General features: G+C 41.9%; 1 protein-coding gene across 1 annotated transcript in view; it reads left to right on the top strand.

Annotated features, from left to right (window-relative positions):
- Nucleotides 1-22,595, top strand: part of LOC138584418 (mannosyl-oligosaccharide 1,2-alpha-mannosidase IA) — a 228,521-nt gene that overhangs the window by 119,820 nt on the left and 86,106 nt on the right. The window contains exon 3 of the mRNA XM_069656649.1: nucleotides 4,191-4,306. Coding sequence (XP_069512750.1) covers nucleotides 4,191-4,306 — 116 coding nt within the window. The remainder of the gene's footprint in view (nucleotides 1-4,190; nucleotides 4,307-22,595) is intronic.

Below are 22,595 nucleotides of genomic sequence, written 5' to 3'. Positions count from 1 at the left end.
ACAATGGAACAAACCTATCGCCCCGTCTTCAGAGGAACCCTCAGGGCTCCTTTCAGTTATAGCAAAGGGGCTACAGAAATAAATAGGGTCTTAAAGCATGGAAGCTGAAGGAGTTCACCATGATGGATTGATCTGCTCCGTCTATCCTCAGAGTCAATCAATCACCTTAGCTTTGGTGCTGTTTTCAATGGGAATTTTCCACACTCGGCTGTTCTGCCTGCAGCCACCGAGAGCTTCCTCTGGGGTTGGATAACCAGAGTGCATTAGATATCTGACTTCCCCCAAGTCCTCTCAGTTTTCACCATCACTATTTGTCATCCAATAGAGATAAGGCTGCTCGAGAGGCAAACTGAAAGAACTCCTTTCTCAGATAAAAGAGTTACATCTGAAAATATTTTTAACATCATCTGAAGTAGAGTCTTTCTCACATGATACACCAACATACATCCGACAGAGCCTACAGTATGTACAAGGACAAGGCCAACAACCTTAGCAGATGGTTATGTAGACTACATGTGTCTTGCTTCAGTCTTGTGCTGCCCTCTCGCTGTAAATATGAGGTGAACTGCCGGCAGGCAAATCACAGTATGAGCTTTCACATGGCGGGGATGTGAGTTAAATCGTAGCTGAATCGTCAAAGCGACGGCACGGCAACCATGACAGCCGAGAAAAAGCTAATGAGAAGAGTCTCTGGGAATGTAATGCAGCTTTACGTGTGATTTCAAAGCATGGGAGGCTTCAAACAGTGTCCTCTGTGTACTATAAATAGTACTGGTCTTATGGAGAAACATATGGCACCCATCATTCAGTCAAGCCAAGTCGGTCATTGATCTCTGTCCCACATGGCCTTTGGCATCCGGGATGACCTCTTTAGTTAATCCATAAAGCTATGGAGATGAGGCCAAAGGTCATTGGTTGTGAGAGTTATGGTCTCATGGTAATATTGTAAGTGTAGCTATGATCTGGTGCATAGCGTTGCTTATAAGGTGGAGACTGAGTATGAATGAAAGTCTGACTCAAACAAAGGCATCGACAGTAAAGCAGTCTAAAGTTTGGTCCAAGTTGTTTCGATCACTTTAGACAAACTTCACTACAACTGTACATCACAGTTAACAGTCTGATTTTAAAGGCAGCATTTTAGTATTAAAAAAATAGTACATTTATTAACTAGCTGACAGACAGAAAAGTATTCAACAACGGTTCATTCCCCTTGGTTATTTGAAAGCAGCAGAAACATACAAGTTACATCAAATGAAGCTGCAGTTTTTATTAAGGTGGTAATCTCTTGGCGGCAACTGTGGCGAGAAACGGTAACTGCGGGAGCACATTTCTCAGATATCCAGACAGTGTCGCACCTGTGACGTCCACGGTTGGCTCCGGTTGTAACTCTTGATTTTCCTCGCTGACGGTCGCTTTCCTTTTTAGACTGTTTGCCTTCATCTGAGCGTCCAATTTGTTTCTTTGGATTTTCACTTATTGTTGAAGATGTATCTGTAGTCATTTGTACAGCCATAGCAGATCACTGTTTACTTGCAACACTTGCAGAAACCGGAAAAGCAGTTAAAGCCATCTTAAAGGCAGTAACGTAAGGAATCACTGCTTTATTTAGTTTTTATTGTTTTTATTGAAACCTGTTGGGATTTGGTCGACATTAAAGATTGATGAAGATTTCTGTTTGACCTAAATGTTGCTCTGTTATTAAATTGCTTTGAGTTGTTGGTACCTTTTTGCTGTTTCCTCTGACATTTTATTAACAATTAACTAGAAAGACTACTTGTCAGTTGCAGACCTACATACTTCTAAGCAACAAAGCTGGGCTTGTAAGAAGCAAGAAAGAGATGATTCTCCAGATATGAGTCTCCGCGCCCAGAGGTAGATTTGCATATTGCCTGAGCTCCGACAGTAACTCCTGATGAGAGACTTTGATGTGCCAGGTTGCTACTTGGTTGCATCATGTCAATCCAGCCATCTATTGTGAGCTGGGGCGTTCTCAGGGATGAACATTAAGATTTTTCGTCACTTTTTCCATTTAACCAGGTCAGCTTCGGCACGATCTGCAACGTTAGCCCTAAAGCGGTTTGGTTCACAGTCTGTTTAGTCGCAGTTTCTTGTTATTAAGTTTCCAAACCCTGATTTGCCCTTAAACTCTTTCTCAGTAATTCATTAAGGATAATGTTTATTTTCCCTTTGTGCTGAGCTGTCTCTGTGAGCTTCAGCTGCATTTGCATAATGTTTGGTCGTGTGAGAAAGAAAGTAGGCTGTGCGATTTTTCATAAGACGGCCAGGACAGGATAAACACCCCTTAGCATTTCTCATTTAGTTTGCGAAAAGAAATGAATAGCTTCAAATGAGATTCATAAAGACACAGACGCTCACACAGAGAGAGCAACTGTACACACACACACACACACACACACACAGTTAACAAAGGGAACACACACACACACACACACACACACACACACAGTGTAATCCAGGAGCAGCTTCTAAATATGCTCTAATCAATGTATCAGTTCTTTCTTTCGCCTGCGGTGGTTACTTCCTCAATGACTTGACTTTCATGTTACAGTACAGCGACTGATGCTTTGTAGCCGAAGCTTTTAATCTCGCGGAGGAGATGCTTTTCATCTGGACCACACAAAGCTGTGGCAGTGTTATCCTTCAACATCACTGCGGCAATTACAGAAGCTCAGCATGCGAGGGACTTTCATGTTTTTACTTTCTATCACACACGCTGTCAAGCTGCTGTTGCTAATCACAACATTAAAAGTTTGGGGTTAAATCTGAGTACTTATCTACCTTTGAGTAATCCACTTATGTAACAGTCAAGGGCCTAATGAGTTGTCAGGTATTCACTGACTGTACTCACTAATTTGTTCCCTTTTCTAAGCCTTTGTGAAAATTCCTCTCGATTTAACACTTAACTGGTTTTAGCATCATGGAAATGCGCTACCAAAGAAACCACCACATTGGTTGAGTCAACACTGATTGAAATAATGTATCTTAGTATACACAACTCTGCTTGGTCTTCACATACCCAATAAATCTGCTTATAACACATCCATTAAAAAGCTTTTGAAACTTTACCCAGATTGCATCATCAATGGATTTCTGTCCTTGGAGCTATATTGCATACTAACTGGATATTGGCCTCTCTTGATTATAGTGTGCCCATTTATGTCACATTTTCAAATGTGAAATGGTTTTGTGTGATGGACTTGTTTCATATGGATTGACAGAAAGTTACACTTTAAATGTCCTTACATTTGCTGACAATACTTTATTGTATGTTAAACCCTTAAACTGCATAAGAAGTGGTCAAAACCATGGTATAATCACTACTACCACTTTCTGAGCCTTAAAGATATAATCTCCAAAAACGTCATTAAAATAAATGTCTGTTAAGGCTCCATCTATCACTGAATGAGGTAATACAAAGGTGATTGAGTCTGTGGCCCACTGATGAAAGCCTTTACATTTGCAGTATATAGTATTATTGTGGACTGGGTGTCTGTGGCGACATTTCCATCAGCCAGCAGTGGTTGGTCTGCCAGAGAAGGTAGGCGGAACTAAGCGGCTGCTTTTCCGGTCTCTGCAAGTGCTGCGAGTAAACAGTAATCTACTATGGCTGAACAAACAAAGAAAAGATCGATGACTACAGATACAACTTCAAAAATAAGTGAAAATCCAAAGAAAAATAAACAAATTCGACGCTCAGATGAGGCAAAGCGACTGTCAGCGAGGAAAATCAAGAGTTACAACCAGAGCCAACCGTAGACGTCTGGTTATCTGAGACGTATGCGCCCGTAATTGCCTTTTATCACCATGAGGTGCCGCCAAAGAGAATACAACTGAGAACTTGAAATTATAACTTTAAGTTTGACATTTTGGTCATCGCCATTTTGGCTCTTAGGGGCCAAATGTGACCATATTTAGGAGAGAAATCGGACTTGATTGATGCCATTAGAAAGAACAACAGTTTAAGGCACTTTCCCATTGGCTTCACTTTTTTGACCGCGACTCTACGTCCATTTTTGTTTTTTCATCCGTGGTTATAAAACATCTTTTAGGTGTTCATAAACAAAAGTTTAATAAGGATGTTGGAATGATGTGTGTCCAGTGGAGTTTAAACCCTTCTTCTAAACGTCATGTCTTTATTGATCTAACTGAATTCTGTTGTGTATTTTCAGGTGGTCTGAGAGGAGCGTCCATCATCGACTCATTGGACACACTGTATATTATGGGAATGATGGAGGAATACAACGATGCTAAGGAGTGGGTGAAGACAAGCCTGGACCTGAACTCGGTAAGAAACACATTCCTCTCCCTTTTCTAACTGGACAATTTTTATTTCTATCATTTATTTTTATGCTCTCTTAGTTTAAAGTCTAAGTTCAACTCCTGGGGAACCACCACACTACCTTAATGAAGTTTTCAGCAGTGGTCTCGTGTGCTGAATCAATTTTGAGCTGTGCAATAGTGCTTCAGCACACATTGTGTCCGCTGAGTTTGACAGTTTTCCAAAGCTCGGGACACTCCAGCAAGAATCAAAAGCTTCCTGTGTGGCTGTCGGCCACGCCGCGTTACCGACTGATGGGATTCCCTGCCTCTGTGAAAAGTCTCTGTGGGGCAGAAAATGTGATAAATAAAGGGAAGAGAGGAGAGGAGGGGTCAGAGGGATGTTTTTAGGTAGCAAGAATTGAGAGAGAGAGAGGAGGCATAAAAGAGGCCATGGCCTTTCATTGAGTGAGTCTGCAATGAAGAAGTCAGGAACAAGTGAGGGTTGCCAGTTCGGATATCATGCTGAATTGAGTTAAAGCTGAAGAGAGTGCCAACCAGGACAGGATTGTGTGTGCCTCGCTGCTGTGGGCCTGTATGTCAGAGGTTTTGTAAGATTATAAGTTAGAGTAATAATTTCTGGGCCACCTCACAGTCACGTAGTAAAATGTGGTTTTACGTAATGCAGCGTAATTACACAAGCTTACAAACTCCACTGTCATTATGACTGTCAAGTGGTACTGTAGATGCTAGGCCGTAATTGCACCATTTCACAGGCTGTTATGACAGAGTGTCAGACGTCCTTAAATTTGCACAGATTTGTTTGCTGACAAAATTTGCTTCAATTTGCCATTAAAAACACCTGTTTACTTAAAGTTGTTTTTGCTTAAAAAACAATCCTGTTTGTGTTTGACACGTGTGGCGTTGTGCACATGATGCCTCAGAGTACCTTTAGAACATTACACCATGTGTGGGAATAGATGTTATAAAGCCAAATATGCACATACCTGATTTTATAATCAGGGCGAAAACACACTAGAATTGTGTTCATGATCTTTTAATGAAAGTTTTCAGGAGAGGTGTTGATTCCCCTAACTTGACTCGAGTATTGATCTAATGATGTAACCCTCCCAGAGCAATTAGACAACGTATCCATATCTAAAGTTATCCTTTAAGATCTTGATGATACTCACTCTGTATGGGTGTGATATGATTGCAATCATATATAATGCCTGACTCAGTACACTTAAGGAATGCTAACCCGCTGCGCACCTAGAAACAAGTTAAGCTAATGTTAGCGGCAGCTCGGCTCGCTAACTTCCTTGGCATCCCGTGTCTTCTAAAGAGTGTCGGAGAAAGCCTGAACATGAGACTACTTTAATTTGTGTTTGTACAAGTTCAAATTATATCTTACATTTGAATTTTTTTGAAAAAAATACAGCCTTGAATTTGAGGTTTAAAAACACTGGTTGCTGACATTTTTGCTAGCTTACCTAATGTAATACACTCTGTTAGCATCAAGCTGTTCTTCTTTTACTTCTTTTTCTGCTCTAAAAAAGTAGTTGCTAGTGGCTGCTATAATATTTTGTGTTGTTGTATAAGTTACTGTTTTAAAGAAGAAGAAACTTATAATGTTTTTTGGGACGCTAATATGTGATGGTAATGTTATGGTGCCTGGATTTCGCCTGAGTCGCATTTTGCGCAATATTGGAGGCAATTTCTGTTCTGTTCAGTTATCTCCTATTTTCCTCACCCATGGCACAAACACAAAGACACACACAGTCCTACAAATATATACGTGTATAGTGAAAGACAGAAGGGAGAGAGGCATGACACGCACACAGTTTTCCCCAGCGGTCGAGCCCAGCATATGCAGACGACTATTAACAGTGAGAGGAGCTGTAGCTGCTGGCTGAGGCCTCCGTCACAGCCTGAGCGGAGATGGCCGGCAATGGCAGCCGCTGACTTACAGCCACACTGTCACCAATCATAAAGACAACAAACACACTTTTACACTTCACGCTGCACTTTGTCACGGCTGTGATCTGCCACAATCATTCATCCTCACTCCGTCGGGCCTTCAGCGGCGGCCTCCGGGGGTCAAATCCACCAGGCAGCTCCTCCGTCTCCTCTGGGAACATTGGACGTGACTTATTAGTGACAATTTGGGTTTATTCTACACAAGTTTTTATATTTTAAGGGCAAATAATTTACATGTCCTCGTTAAGGGGCTGTATCGGCCTTGCATGTTGGATAAGATGTCAGATTGTTTTAAAATCCAAGACATCTTTAGGCAGTGAGTAAGTCTGTGTTTACTTCTTTCTCTGAATACTGTATTCTTATTTATCCATGCACATTGCACGTGCCTGCATGGTATTGGCATCGTGACTGGTCCGTGTAAAATGAAGAGACGCAGAGAAAGATTTGAGGCTGTTTTGACCCAGACACACACACACGCACACGCACACACCAGGGAATTTGCTGTACACAGTCAGTGTTTAAGAATTTTATTAGCTGCAACACCTCCGAGAGTCTGCTGTACACTTGACAAACATTCATGCGTCACAGGATATCATCATCGTACTAGTGAAGACCCCTCGTACAGTTTGCACTTCCACTCGCCTGACTCAGAGAAGGATAACTTGCTGGCTCAGTATACAGATTGTCAGATGCAATGGTTCACCGAGCTTGCCAAGAGCCGGAGGAAATGTTCTGATGTCCTAATTTTATCAGAAACACCACTTAAGGAAATGCAGGCAGTGTAAAAGAAACTACTGGGGAATTGTAGCACTTGAAGTTGATAGTACTCTCATTATTTAAAACCTAAATGGAGACATTTCTTTTTGCTTTTATTGTTGAAGGATGGTTTATTCCAAGGAGGGATCAGCTTTACATCTTAATTGTACATTAATTTAAGTATTTACGCATTAAGTTGTATGATTTAAATCCTTATGTAGACAAGGCGGTTTGTAGAAGTACTTCAGCAGCCAAGCTTCAGTTTTAATTTGTAGCTTTGGGTCTTTTATATTTACTGTATTCATAGAACACAATTTATGCGTGTTTCTATTCCTCTCTCAGGGACTTTGTCTTTCTTTAAGTGCCGTGATATTCACAAGAAATAGCGTGTGTGACCGTCCCTTATTGTCACATTAGGTGCACTTGTAATCTAAGTGGTTAACGTCATTATTATTCTTTGGATTTTGGTGTAATGATATGAATTTGGTCATGAGATATTGGATAAGGTGGTTAAGAGGTAAAACTCCCAACTCACTTGGGGCAGACAAGGGAAAATATTTGAACTGGTCAAACCTCAAACCCCAGCGGTCATTTTGGTGTGTCAGCGAATCAGAATCAGACAAAACTGTGTTTATAAATAAGAAAATTAATAATTGGGCCAAAACATTTTTTTCATATAATCTTTAAAATCTCTGTAAACCATGCACGACTCTCAGTCACTTATATTGTGATAAACCAGTGTTGTGTTTGTGCCAAAGTCTTGTTCCGTTATCAAACTACTTACAATATTACAATGTTTTGTTCGTACAATGTTTAGCAGACGCTTTTCTCCAATGCAGCGTACATCTGAGAGTTAATACAACACAAGAAACGATCAAGAGGGGAGGGAACAAAGTCAGGAAGTGCCAACAAACAGACTGGAGCCGACAGGCAGTGCATATTGTTGATGAATATATCATCAACAACAACAACATCCTCCATGTCATCAATGTCATTTTTTTAAAGATGATTTTTTTGGCCTTTATTGATAGTAAAGCTGAAGATTGTCAGGAAACATGGGGAAGATAGAGCGGGGATAGACATGCACCAAAGGCCATGAGTCAGAGTTAAACCCACGCACGATGCATCGAGGACTGTTCCTCTGTACATGGGGCGCCTGCTCTACCAACTGAGCTAAACGGACTGTTCTTTTTATATGTGTATTTTATAGAAAGACACTTAAAATATGAGCATCGGGAATAAAAAAAAGAGATACAGACACATGCAGACACAGCGTGTGTCGACATTACAATGTCATCACTCGCAGATACACTGCAAAGCAGCTTGTTAGATTTATGTGTCCTGGCCTGTCTGTCACCCAGATCTGGACGCAGTGACAGCCACTCTATAACTTGTTAGCAGTAAAACAAGGACAGACAAGGACAGCATTACACAACTACAGACATAACAGTGTCTGTGTGTCGGCAACAGGTTTCAGGCTCTCGCCTGTGGCTAAGATGTTCAGAGATCCGCTGCTGCTCATTGAGATGAGCTTGTTCTTTCATAGAACGACAAACAATGATCCGATTATCCACTTTTATTAGAATTCACATTATTGGCTTTCTGTGCCAAATGAACAATTAACATTTCAGGTAGTATCCTGTGTGCTAATGTGCTAATAGCGCTCTCACACTGAACCAAGCTGAGTTGTGCACATCATTCTCACTGAAATCTCATTTATTTCAATTCCACAAATGCTCCTGTTAATAGATTAAAGGGCTCCCCTGTGTGTCTGTTCATGGTTCCTGTGCAGCCTCTTCAGGGTAACTAGCAACCTGCAATGGTAATAAGTCCTGATGCACCACAGTGAAAATCTCCTGAGCCAAGCCGGGACTGCAGAGTGACTGCATAATTAGCACAGCCAGGCCTATAATTCTGCATCTCAGGTGAGACTTAAGTGAGTGTGAAGTCTCGTGGGTGTCATTGGGAGAGAGCCGTGTTGTTCTGTCATGGTGAACTGGGCTTGTGCGTTTTAGTTTTTTATCCAAGAGCAATTTGCAAGTGATGACGTTGGCGTGTATAAGCAAAGTGTCACTAACCAGGAGAGAGAACATGACACAGAAGCAGAGTGGAAGTGGATGACCTCACCATTATTTCTGAAGCATACTGTCGGAGAGGTGAAGAGGCTGACAGGGACATGAAATGTGTTTTCTTCATGTAAGTGCATTTAAAACTCTGCTCCCACTAAGAGCTTGTTTTTTTTTTGGTGGCTTGGACCACAAGCAGCCTGGCTGTCAGTCAGTCCACCACACTCAAAGTTGTTGAAATATTGCAACATCTTTTGGATGGATTGCTGTTATACTTTGTGCAGACATTCGTGATCTCCAGAGGATATATCGTTATATCTTTAGAGATCCCCCTGACTCTTCCTTCAGCATGAGGTACACACTTGTGGTTTCGATTTAACAAAAACTACACTCTCTTCACTTGCTGTGAAATTCATAAACAGGGATAGACAGAAATAAGTAGAAGAAAACAGCAGTTATACAAGAGCAATTAAAGACAAAATTACAAGGCAAGAGTGAGCGCAGGGTGATTAGTAGCAAGAGTCAACAAGTGTTGTATATGTTAACAGCGAACACCAGACTAATTTATAATGAATAACAGTAAGTTATAATCTGTGTTGCTCTGTATTAATTAAGAATGGAAACACTTAAACATATTATAGTTGTATGTAACACAGTATGGAATAAAGTATTAGTTGTCTCACACTGAAGGCCTTCCTCTCTGTCGTAGCCCAGAGCTTCTGTGTCTTTTAAAGCTTTCTCTCCACTGTTTTCGGCTCTTTACTTTTTCACTCTGTAAACATACCAAGGTCAAATTTACCGGACTTTTTTCTAGCCCTAGCATCCCTGATCTGTTCTTCATTGCAACAGTCTGCTATCAAGAAATAGCAGACATCGGAATGCCGTAATTAACCAATCAGAATTAAGTATTTAACAAAGCGATGTTATAATATAGCACAACAGTATTTATAATGTAGTGAAGCAAAATGACATAGATATAAAAATATATAGGTTTTTAGGTACGCTTCCCTCGTACCTTCTAAGCTACATCAGTCAGAAGAGTGCAGGAGCTTACAATCTTCGGTCCCAGGACCTGTTCTTACTGTCCGTCCCAAAGGTCAGAACTGAACTGGGGAAGTTTGCTGGTCCGAATTACAAAAAGACCTGGAACTAAAGGGACTGGTCTCATTGGATGCTTTTAAGGTGATCTTGCTAAGCTAATATAAACATGCTAGCGTCCTCAATTAAGACAGGGAACATGGCTGACATGTCAGCAACAGCAGTAGCATTATGTTCGCATTGTCTTTGGGAGCATGTTAGCATTAGTCGTGTTTGTTTTGGGTTATTTTTATCTCATTTGGTGTTTTGGTTCCCTGCTATGAGCTTGACAGCGCGGAAATGTGAGGTGAAGCACAGTCGGGGTTGTTGCAGTGTCAGACTGCAGCAGAATATTGTAGAATTTTCTGGAAACCCTGGCTGAGGTTGTATTTTGTCAGACGCAGATATCTCTGTGCCACATCCCACAAAAACAACAACAGAAAAACAATCCCGCCTTATACAACACTCCTGTCTGCTTGAGATGCACGCAGTACAAAATGCCTGCTTTAGCTTGAGGTCTCAATTTCATTACATCCAAATAAACTGTGCAGCGTGATGAAGTGTTTAGACTGAAAATAGCTCAAGTGTATTTATATCAGCGACGCTCTAATCCAGATGTAATTAACTTTTTGGTAGAATGATTGCAGATACATCGCTTATTGTTGTTGCTGTTAATCTGTTCAACCTCAAAGGGAAGCTGCACCCAGAGGCCAGAACGAGCGCAGACAGACAGTTTGCCTCCACACGCAGACACGCTCACTCCTCTCACAGAGGAGGGAAAGTTTGTTGAGAGTGTAGACTTGAGGAGAGGAACTACATCAAATCGTCTCAGAGATTGCCGGCAGCATCTCAACAACTACTGAACAATATAGCGTGTGTGCAGAACCACAGCACATAAATAACACCACTGGAAATGGAGAAGAATGTATCGGTTACTATTTGTGGCATAATTGCCAAAGGAAAAATTCAGCTCAAATTTGCATTTGCCTCGGGCACAATAAAGTGCATATAGAGGTTGTAAACACTTTTAGCAACCAAACATATTCAGAATATTTTACTTATTTCCATCAAGGGAGTTTTTTGTTAGTTGGATACATTTTTGAATTGTCATATATTCAGTGTTTGGCCTTTCAAAATAAAGGTCAAATTCTGGCTAAAAGCAAACCACAGAGCTGTGCTTACTTATTGTGCTTTAAATGACTCATTTGTAATTGTGTATGGAAGTTGTTTTTTTGGTATTTAATGGTGTGAATTTAATAGTATTTTACTTTTTCATCTTGTGGTTTTGTGATACTGAAAGTGTTTTGTTTTAAAGTATAATCATCTCAAACTTTTCATTTAAATAAATGCCTTTTAAGTCATTATCTATCACCGAATGAGCTAACACAATGGTGATTGAGCCTGTGGCTCACTGATGAAAGCCTTTGCATTTGCAGTATATTGTATTTTTATGAACTGGGTGTTTGTGGCCACATTCGCAGAAATAATCACGGGCGACGCCCACTTAGTGACACGTCCATCACCCAGCAGTGGTTGATCTGCCAGAGAGGGTAGGCGGAGCTAAGCAGCTGCACTTTGGTTTCTCTAAGCTTTGCGAGGAAACCATATCTACTATGGCTGAACAAACAAAGAAAAGATCGATGACTACAGATACAACTTCAAAAATAAGTGAAAATCCAAAGAAAAAGAAACAAATTCGACGCTCAGATGAAGGCAAACAGTCTAAAAAGGAAAGTGAGGAAAATCAAGAGTTAGAACCATGACAAAGGGAGCAAGATGTAGACGTCTGGTTAAATCGGGAAGTGTGCTCCAACACATACCGATTATTGCCAATGGGTGGCGCTCAAGAGCACAAAACTGTATCTTTAAGTACATTGTATTTTAAATGGGTTTTATGCTCTGCATTGGAACTATGTTAAATTGCATCATACCTATCAAAATAAAAGATTTAAAATTATTCATATTTAGTATCTCAAAGCGTTTAAACCGAGCCTGTTTTTAATCACTTGTAAATGAGTCGTTTAAAAAAAAAAAATCTAAAGTCACGTTTGAGGACAACATAAAGTGACATCATTTCATAACATAAAGACCTGCAGCAAGGTTGTTGTTTACTTCTGCAGCTCTGTTCTTTGACCCCTAATGACCTCCTGCCTGCGTTAAACGAGACCCGACTCGCTCCCAGTCATGCAGGCGTCTGGGGGAAAAAACAGTGTCATTTACGGAGCCGGGAGATGCTTCAGTGAAGATGCCTTGCCCCCGAGCTGAGGTCAAGCTGAGCTGACATTCTGTCTCAGGATGCGGAGGGCAAAGTGCACTCTGCGTGGGTGCTTCATCATTACGGATATTTGCCTGCACGTTTTACATCACTCACGTCGTTTGTTCCCTGTGGACTCATTTGGCTCAGGGAAACGCTGACAAGAGTCGTGCTGCTACGATGCAGACAGAATGTGCAGATAAGGGTTTCTACTGTAGATACAGTTACAATCTAAATGAAGTGTGTTGATGTAAAAAACCTAGAATACTGTTAGATGACCTAGAGACTGGGATTTTTATGAAGAAGCTTAAGAGTTGCACTCTAAATATTAATATACAATGTTACATGTACAGAACATGCGGGCTATGGCAAACTGAAATGCTTCAAGCTGCTTTTATCACATTTTTGGCTGACCGCTGGGGTCAGCACACAGGACGGTCCTTGTAACACATCGCCTACAGAAGCGCACATTGACCTGACGCGGTCAGCCACATACTAGGTTTTGACCTAGTCCTGTTAATTTAAACATTGGATCAAATGACTGGCATTGTGCAAAAGCCCTAATTAGTGGGCTGTGCAGCACAGCCCACAATGGCCCCCTCTATAGCAAAGCTATAGGGGTCCATTGTGGGCTGTGCGAAGCACAGCCCACTATTGTTCTTCACTGCGCCTCTTTTTATTAGTGGGCTGTGCAGCACAGCCCACAATGGCCCCCTCTATAGCGTAGCTATAGGGGTCCATTGTGGGCTGTGCGAAGCACAGCCCACTATTGTTATTGCTCGCGCCTCTTTTTTATTATTATTCTTCCTCCCTAATTTTCGGTTTCTTTCTTGCCCCGCAGCTTTGAGCGCACACCAACAAAAAATACATCAAAACGTGCGGCTCGTTCGGACTCGGTGTGCTATTATTTTTATCTCCAGAATATTAATTTTTCGCGTCGTAAGACGCGAAAAACTGGGAAAAAATTCCCATCTGGAATGAATGGGACGAGGAAAAAAAAACTCGAAAATCGGAGACGTTTTTCAAACATCTCCTGCTCTGGCCTACGTTCACCTAGAAACACCATTCAAACTTTAAAATGTAGGCACGGGTCTTGTCTATTTAAGTTGTATTTGAACTTTTTTCCTACCATGTTTTGTTTTTGAACGGTGACCCTTTAAAGATGGTGAGTTATTTTGGAAAAATTCAGGATTTATAATGGGTGTGTATTGCGGAATGTTCGTGCAGAGCTAACTGACAGAGTGCGGAGACTCAAAAAAAACTCTCAGAAATTCTGTCTCTCTCTCGCGACCCCAGCCACAAATTACACAGTAGAACTGTGATTTTTTCACAGAGTTGTAGCCACACTTGTCTTCTTTCTCCCAATGTGTCTACTTTATCAGTAGGATGTACGGTTTTTGATTTATCTGCCCCTAACCGACAAGAGTAGCTCTCAACTGCTCCATTTACTCCAATGTTAATCGGGAGGAGGATTTTCCAGGATTTTCGAAAGTGCACCTGTTTTTAACTCGCTCCTATTACCACATTTTAGAAGCTAGGACCACAAAAACTTATGTCTGTGTTCTTTAAGGCCTTTCTGGCTTGATGGTGAAGAAATTTTGACGATATCATGTTTGGTTTGGAAGAAATGGCAGTAGTTTGACGTCCTGAATGTGAGCCAGAAATCACGCTCAAATCAGCTGCCACAGACACCAGCTTTGGTCGTTGCTAGGGAGTAACGACAACCATCTCCGCGGCAACCGAGCTCAGCTGGGCCAATTAATTCTTCAGACTCCAAAAAACTCTCAGAAATTCTCTCTTTCCGTGACTCACCCCAGCCACAAATTACACAGTAGAACAGTGATTTTTCACAAAGTTGTAGCCACACTTGTCTTCTTTCTCCCAATCTGTCTACTTTATCAGTAGGACTTATGGTTTTTGATTGATCTGCCCCTAACCGACAAGAGTAGCGCTCAACTGCTCCATTCACTCCAATGTAAATCACACAGACAGACAGACTGCAGCAGAGTATGATCGTCCGGCGTCTGTGTCAAGTGCACAGATATCAGCCATCTCATTGGACAAATCACCTCGGATACAGATGACAGACAACACAGGAGGACTCTGATTGGACAGTTGTGTGTGTGTGGTTTTTTCTGCCATGATATAACCTTCTGCTCCGCGCTGATCGATCTCATTTGACAAATCACCTCGGATACAGATGACAGACAACACAGGAGGACTCTGATTGGACAGTTGTGTGTGTGTGTGGTTTTTCATGTTTCACGTGTATGACAAGAGTCCCAGCCTGAACACAATTACATGAAAATATTTCCCATCAGGCCTAGCGCCCGCTACTGGAAACAGGAAGTGACATATAAGCCCCTCCTCCAAGGTGGTAAAACATGTTAACCTCAAATTCATGTCAGGAAACTCTGAAGACCTTGATTAAGGTCTGTGACAAAACTTGTTCAGGTTACAACAGAGGGCGTGACCCTGGCGGCGCGGCGCATATAACCTTCGCCATGATGCCTCGCCATGACATTTAGGCTGCGATAACTCGCCTGTACTTCATCCTGTCTGCACCAAATTTCACATGCTTGATCAGAGTCCCGCCCTGAACAGATCTACACACTCCTTTCCTTACCAATACTATAGCGCCACCCACTGGTGACAGCCTGTATCAAGTCTCATATACATTGTCTGATTTGCTCCAAATTTCACAAGTTTGATGAGGGTACCGCCCTGAACACATCTACATATACATTTTTCACTCATAGTCATAGCGCCACCTACTGGGCAGAGCCTGTATCAACTCTCATATACATTGTCTGATTTGCTCCAAATTTCACAGGTTTGATGAGGGTACTGCCCTGAACAAATCTGCATATTCATTTTTCACTCATAGTCACAGCGCCACCTACTGGTAAGAGCCAGTAGTAACTCTCATATACAATGTTCAATCAGCTTGAAATTTCCCATGTATGATTACAGTGTCGGACTGAACAGTTCTACAGAATCATTTTTCGCTCATACTCTTAGCGCCACCTACTGGCAAGAGCCAGTACTACCTGTTACAAACAATGTTATATCAGCTTCAAATTTCACATGCATGATTATAGTCTCGGCCTGAACAGATCTCCATAGGAAATTTCCCAACAGGGGTTAGCAAAGCTATAGGCTATCCATAAGTACAGAATGTGTCTGTCTAGACAAATACCATAGATGAAGACGCTGAGAATGAATGGTAGGTGGTGAAATGAATACATTGTAGCATTGCATTGTAGTATAGTATCATAGCATTGGCAATCCTCATTGACAATGAATGGGGCTGTGTGAAAAAAAAATGAAACTTTCTTTTTCAAAAATCCAATTCAAAAAATCAAATCATATGATCAATGTACACACACAGACATGCAGCGCAGCACAGCCCACTCTCGCGATTTCCCAACGGGGAATTGTCTAGTTAGTGGGCTGTGCAGCACAGCCCACAATGGCCCCCTCTATAGCGTAGCTATAGGGGTCCATTGTGGGCTGTGCGAAGCACAGCCCACTATTGTTCTCCACCGCGCCTCTTTTTTATTATTATTCTTCCTCCCTAATTTTCGGTTTCTTTCTTGCCCCGCAGCTTTGAGCGCACACAAATAAAAAATACATCAAAACGTGCGGCTCGTTCGGACTCGGTGTGCTATTATTTTTATCTCCAGAATATTAATTTTTCGCGTCGTAAGACGCGAAAAACTGGGAAAAAATTCCCATCTGGAATGAATGGGACGAGGAAAAAAAACCTCGAAAATCTACGACGTTTTTCAAACATCTCCTGCTCTGGCCTACGTTCACCTAGAAACACCATTCAAACTTTAAAATGTAGGCACGGGTCTTGTCTATTTAAGTTGTATTTGAACTTTTTTCCTACCATGTTTCGTTTTTGAACGGTGACCCTTTAAAGATGGTGAGTTATTTTGGAAAAATTCAGGATTTATAATGGGTGTGTATTGCGGAATGTTCGTGCAGAGCTAATTGACAGAGTGCGGAGACTCAAAAAAAACTCTCAGAAATTCTGTCTCTCTCTCGCGACCCCAGCCACAAATTACACAGTAGAACTGTGATTTTTTCACAGAGTTGTAGCCACACTTGTCTTCTTTCTCCCAATGTGTCTACTTTATCAGTAGGATGTACGGTTTTTCATTTATCTGCCCCTAACCGACAAGAGTAGCTCTCAACTGCTCCATTTACTCCAATGTTAATCGGGAGGAGGATTTTCCAGGATTCTCGAAAGTGCACCTGTTTTTAACTCGCTCCTATTACCACATTTTAGAAGCTAGGACCACAAAAACTTATGTCTGTGTTCTTTAAGGCCTTTCTGGCTTGATGGTGAAGAAATTTTGCCGATATCATGTTTGGTTTGGAAGAAATGGCAGTAGTTTGACGTCCTAAATGTGAGCCAGAAATCACGCTCAAATCAGCTGCCACAGACACCAGCTTTGGTCGTTGCTAGGGAGTAACGACAACCATCTCCGCGGCAACCGAGCTCAGCTGGGCCAATTAATTCTTCAGACTCCAAAAAACTCTCAGAAATTCTCTCTTTCCGTGACTCACCCCAGCCACAAATTACACAGTAGAACAGCGATTTTTCACAAAGTTGTAGCCACACTTGTCTTCTTTCTCCCAATCTGTCTACTTTATCAGTAGGACTTATGGTTTTTGATTGATCTGCCTGTAACCGACAAGAGTAGCGCTCAACTGCTCCATTCACTCCAATGTAAATCACACAGACAGACAGACTGCAGCAGAGTATGATCGTCCGGCGTCTGTGTCAAGTGCACAGATATCAGCCATCTCATTGGACAAATCCCCTCGGATACAGATGACAGACAACACAGGAGGACTCTGATTGGACAGTTGTGTGTGTGTGGTTTTTCATATTTCACGTGTATGACAAGAGTCCCAGCCTGAACACAATTACATGAAAATATTTCCCATCAGGCCTAGCGCCCGCTACTGGAAACAGGAAGTGACATATTTTACTCTACAAGCCCCTCCTCCAAGGTGGTAAAACATGTTAACCTCAAATTCATGTCAGGAAACTCTTAAGACCTTGATTAAGGTCTGTGACAAAACTTGTTCAGGTTACAACAGAGGGCGTGACCCTGGCGGCGCGGCGCATATAACCTTCGCCATGATGCCTCGCCATGACATTTAGGCTGCGATAACTCGCCTGTACTTCATCCTGTCTGCACCAAATTTCACATGCTTGATCAGAGTCCCGCCCTGAACAGATCTACACACTCCTTTCCTTACCAATACTATAGCGCCACCCACTGGTGACAGCCTGTATCAACTCTCATATACATTGTCTGATTTGCTCCAAATTTCACAAGTTTGATGAGGGTACCGCCCTGAACACATCTACATATACATTTCTCACTCATAGTCATAGCGCCACCTACTGGGCAGAGCCTGTATCAACTGTCATATACATTGTCCAATCTCCACCAAATTTCACAGGTTTGATGAGGGTACTGCCCTGAACACATCTACATAGACATTTTTCACTCATACTGATGGCGCCACCTACTGGGCAGAGCCTGTATCAACTCTCATATACATTGTCTGATTTGCTCCAAATGTCACAGATTTCATGAGGGTACTGCCCTGAACACATCTGCATATTCATTTTTCACTCATAGTCACAGCGCCACCTACTGGTAAGAGCCAGTAGTAACTCTCATATACAATGTTCAATCAGCTTGAAATTTCCCATGTATGATTACAGTGTCGGACTGAACAGTTCTACAGAATCATTTTTCGCTCATACTCTTAGCGCCACCTACTGGCAAGAGCCAGTACTACCTGTCACATACAATGTTATATCAGCTTCAAATTTCACATGCATGATTATAGTCTCGGCCTGAACAGATCTCCATAGGAAATTTCCCAACAGGGGTTAGCAAAGCTATAGGCTATCCATAAGTACAGAATGTGTCTGTCTAGACAAATACCATAGATGAAGACGCTGAGAATGAATGGTAGGTGGTGAAATGAATACATTGTAGCATTGCATTGTAGTATAGTATCATAGCATTGGCAATCCTCATTGACAATGAATGGGGCTGTGTTAAAAAAAAAATGAAACTTTCTTTTTCAAAAATCATATGTTCAATGTACGTGGGGTTCACACACGCGCACACAGACATGCAGCGCAGCACAGCCCACTCTCGCGATTTCCCAACGGGGAATTGTCTAGTTATTATTCTTCCTACCAGATTTTCGGTTTCTTTCTTGCCCCGCAGCTTTGAGCGCACACAAATAAAAAATACATCAAAACGTGCGGCTCGTTCGGACTCGGTGTGCTATTATTTTTATCTCCAGAATATTAATTTTTCGCGTCGTAAGACGCGAAAAACTGGGAAAAAATTCCCATCTGGAATGAATGGGACGAGGAAAAAAAAACTCGAAAATCTGCCACGTTTTTCAAACATCTCCTGCTCTGGCCTACGTTCACCTAGAAACACCATTCAAACTTTAAAATGTAGGCACGGGTCTTGTCTATTTAAGTTGTATTTGAACTTTTTTCCTACCATGTTTCGTTTTTGAACGGTGAGCCTTTAAAGATGGTGAGTTATTTTGGAAAAATTCAGGATTTATAATGGGTGTGTATTGCGGAATGTTCGTGCAGAGCTAATTGACAGAGTGCGGAGACTCAAAAAAAACTCTCAGAAATTCTGTCTCTCTCTCGCGACCCCAGCCACAAATTACACAGTAGAACTGTGATTTTTTCACAGAGTTGTAGCCACACTTGTCTTCTTTCTCCCAATGTGTCTACTTTATCAGTAGGATGTACGGTTTTTCATTTATCTGCCCCTAACCGACAAGAGTAGCTCTCAACTGCTCCATTTACTCCAATGTTAATCGGGAGGAGGATTTTCCAGGATTTTCGAAAGTGCACCTGTTTTTAACTCGCTCCTATTACCACATTTTAGAAGCTAGGACCACAAAAACTTATGTCTGTGTTCTTTAAGGCCTTTCTGGCTTGATGGTGAAGAAATTTTGACGATATCATGTTTGGTTTGGAAGAAATGGCAGTAGTTTGACGTCCTAAATGTGAGCCAGAAATCACGCTCAAATCAGCTGCCACAGACACCAGCTTTGGTCGTTGCTAGGGAGTAACGACAACCATCTCCGCGGCAACCGAGCTCAGCTGGGCCAATTAATTCTTCAGACTCCAAAAAACTCTCAGAAATTCTCTCTTTCCGTGACTCACCCCAGCCACAAATTACACAGTAGAACAGTGATTTTTCACAAAGTTGTAGCCACACTTGTCTTCTTTCTCCCAATCTGTCTACTTTATCAGTAGGACTTATGGTTTTTGATTGATCTGCCTGTAACCGACAAGAGTAGCGCTCAACTACTCCATTCACTCCAATGTAAATCACACAGACAGAGAGACTGCAGCAGAGTATGATCGTCCGGCGTCTGTGTCAAGTGCACAGATATCAGCCATCTCATTGGACAAATCACCTCGGATACAGATGACAGACAACACAGGAGGACTCTGATTGGACAGTTGTGTGTGTGTGGTTTTTTCTGCCATGATATAACCTTCTGCTCCGTGCTGATCGATCTCATTTGACAAATCACCTCGGATACAGATGACAGACAACACAGGAGGACTCTGATTGGACAGTTGTGTGTGTGTGGTCTTTCATATTTCACGTGTATGACAAGAGTCCCAGCCTGAACACAATTACATGAAAATATTTCCCATCAGGCCTAGCGCCCGCTACTGGAAACAGGAAGTGACATATAAGCCCCTCCTCCAAGGTGGTAAAACATGTTAACCTCAAATTCATGTCAGGAAACTCGTAAGACCTTGATTAAGGTCTGTGACAAAACTTGTTCAGGTTACAACAGAGGGCGTGACCCTGGCGGCGCGGCGCATATAACCTTCGCCATGATGCCTCGCCATGACATTTAGGCTGCGATAACTCGCCTGTACTTCATCCTGTCTGCACCAAATTTCACATGCTTGATCAGAGTCCCGCCCTGAACAGATCTACACACTCCTTTCCTTACCAATACTATAGCGCCACCCACTGGTGACAGCCTGTATCAACTCTCATATACATTGTCCAATCTCCACCAAATTTCACAGGTTTGATGAGGGTACTGCCCTGAACACATCTACATATACATTTTTCACTCATAGTCATAGCGCCACCTACTGGGCAGAGCCTGTATGAACTCTCATATACATTGTCTGATTTGCTCCAAATGTCACAGGTTTCATGAGGGTACTGCCCTGAACACATCTGCATATTCATTTTTCACTCATAGTCACAGCGCCACCTACTGGTAAGAGCCAGTAGTAACTCTCATATACAATGTTCAATCAGCTTGAAATTTCCCATGTATGATTACAGTGTCGGACTGAACAGTTCTACAGAATCATTTTTCGCTCATACTCTTAGCGCCACCTACTGGCAAGAGCCAGTACTACCTGTTACATACAATGTTATATCAGCTTCAAATTTCACATGCATGATTATAGTCTCGGCCTGAACAGATCTCCATAGGAAATTTCCCAACAGGGGTTAGCAAAGAAGACGCTGCAAATCACGCGCACACAGACATGCAGCGCAGCACAGCCCACTCTCGCGATTTCCCAACGGGGAATTGTCTAGTTATAACTAACCTACAGAGAATTGTCAGCTGTAAAGAGTATTTTTGTGACCCTCAGCTCATTGTTTTGGTTTTTGGCGCACAACTTTACTGTTTTGGTCAACTCTTATCATTTTTACCGGCAGCAGGCAGCAGTATGAAGAAAAACACATTTGATAAATCCATTTAACGAGATCAGCACAGCACCAAGCAGGAGCTGGAAAAAGGTATCAACCAATTAGTGAACATAACAGAGCAATTAGCATCTCTGAAGAGTTGGACATCAAAACAGGGCTAAAAGGAGAGTTAATATTGGGCTTGCATTTATCAGTTGGCCCAAACAGGACTCTGAAAATATGTCCGACTGATTTGGTTGTTAAATCAACTTTGTCATGTGATTACATAGTAGTATAGTATGTACAGTTTTGCAACAGCTTGCGAGTGCCTTGAAAAATCCTTTAGTGCAAGTTTACATAAAATAAAATTTAAAATAACAATGTTTTTTTGGCCTTTCATGCCTTTATAGAGAGAGGACAGTGGATAGTGTCGGAAACAGGGGAGGAAGAGGGGGGAAGACACACGGCAAAGTGCCAAGGGCGGGAGTTGAACCCAGGGCTGCAGCATTGAGGCCTACGTATATGGCTGCCGATTTAACCGCTGAGCATTTTTTAATTATCTTTTCATATTTAGTGGACTAAATCAACAAAATCAAATTGATCAATTACAACCAACTATGATAGGAAATACCTACAATTGAATTAATAATAAAAATAATTGTTTATTGCAGCGCTAACAAACTAACCCAAAAACAGGCGTCATAGGAACGTCCTTGATTCACCATAGAACCCAGCTTTAAGGCCACTTCCTGCATATTTTGGCAGTTTCAAATGTAAACACAGATTTTCATGAAGCTTTAAGCGATTAACGCTCATGTTTTATTCTAATCTGTCTGAAGTTATAGAACACAAGTATATTGATGTTTATAATTGCTGCATTAATTAGCTCAGTAATGGGCTCATCTACATAACAGGGCGTTTAATATATCAGCACGAACACTGTGGAACATTAGGCAGCTCGAGTGCCTCTTTTTTTCCCCCCCTCGTCTGCAGCGAGCAGCCTCCAGCGGCGCTGAGACAAAGTGAAGGATGCGGCTCAGTCAGCAAGGCCAAATACAGTGGGAGGTATATGATGAGAGACAGAGGCAGACAGTTACACACAGAGCCAGGCAGAGGGAAGATGGACCGCAGCGGGTTGAATAATAACGGCAGAGAGTGAGAGCCTAGTAAAGTCCCACGAGAGCCCAACATTATCACGGAGGAGTCGGTGGGGAGCTGCTGCTTCCCTCAGAAGAGACAGAGACCTGTACACAGCTCTCCTGATTTCCTGTGTGTGTGTGTGTGTGTGTGTGTGTGTGTGGATGTATAGAGACGGCATCAAAAGACGAGCGCTGGAAATAGACAGATGCAGACAGACAAATAATCTTTGATGCAGAGGATGTTAAAGATCTGTTGATGGGATGGGTTGTAATTCACTTATAATTCATC

The sequence above is a fragment of the Semicossyphus pulcher genome, unplaced genomic scaffold (assembly GCF_022749685.1).
Source record: "Semicossyphus pulcher isolate SPU_LCO1_2020_fin unplaced genomic scaffold, fSemPul1.0.p SCAF_9, whole genome shotgun sequence".
Lineage (NCBI taxonomy): Eukaryota > Metazoa > Chordata > Actinopteri > Labriformes > Labridae > Semicossyphus > Semicossyphus pulcher.
Note: the sequence above shows the minus strand (reverse complement) of the source record. Positions and strands in the feature narration are given on the sequence as shown.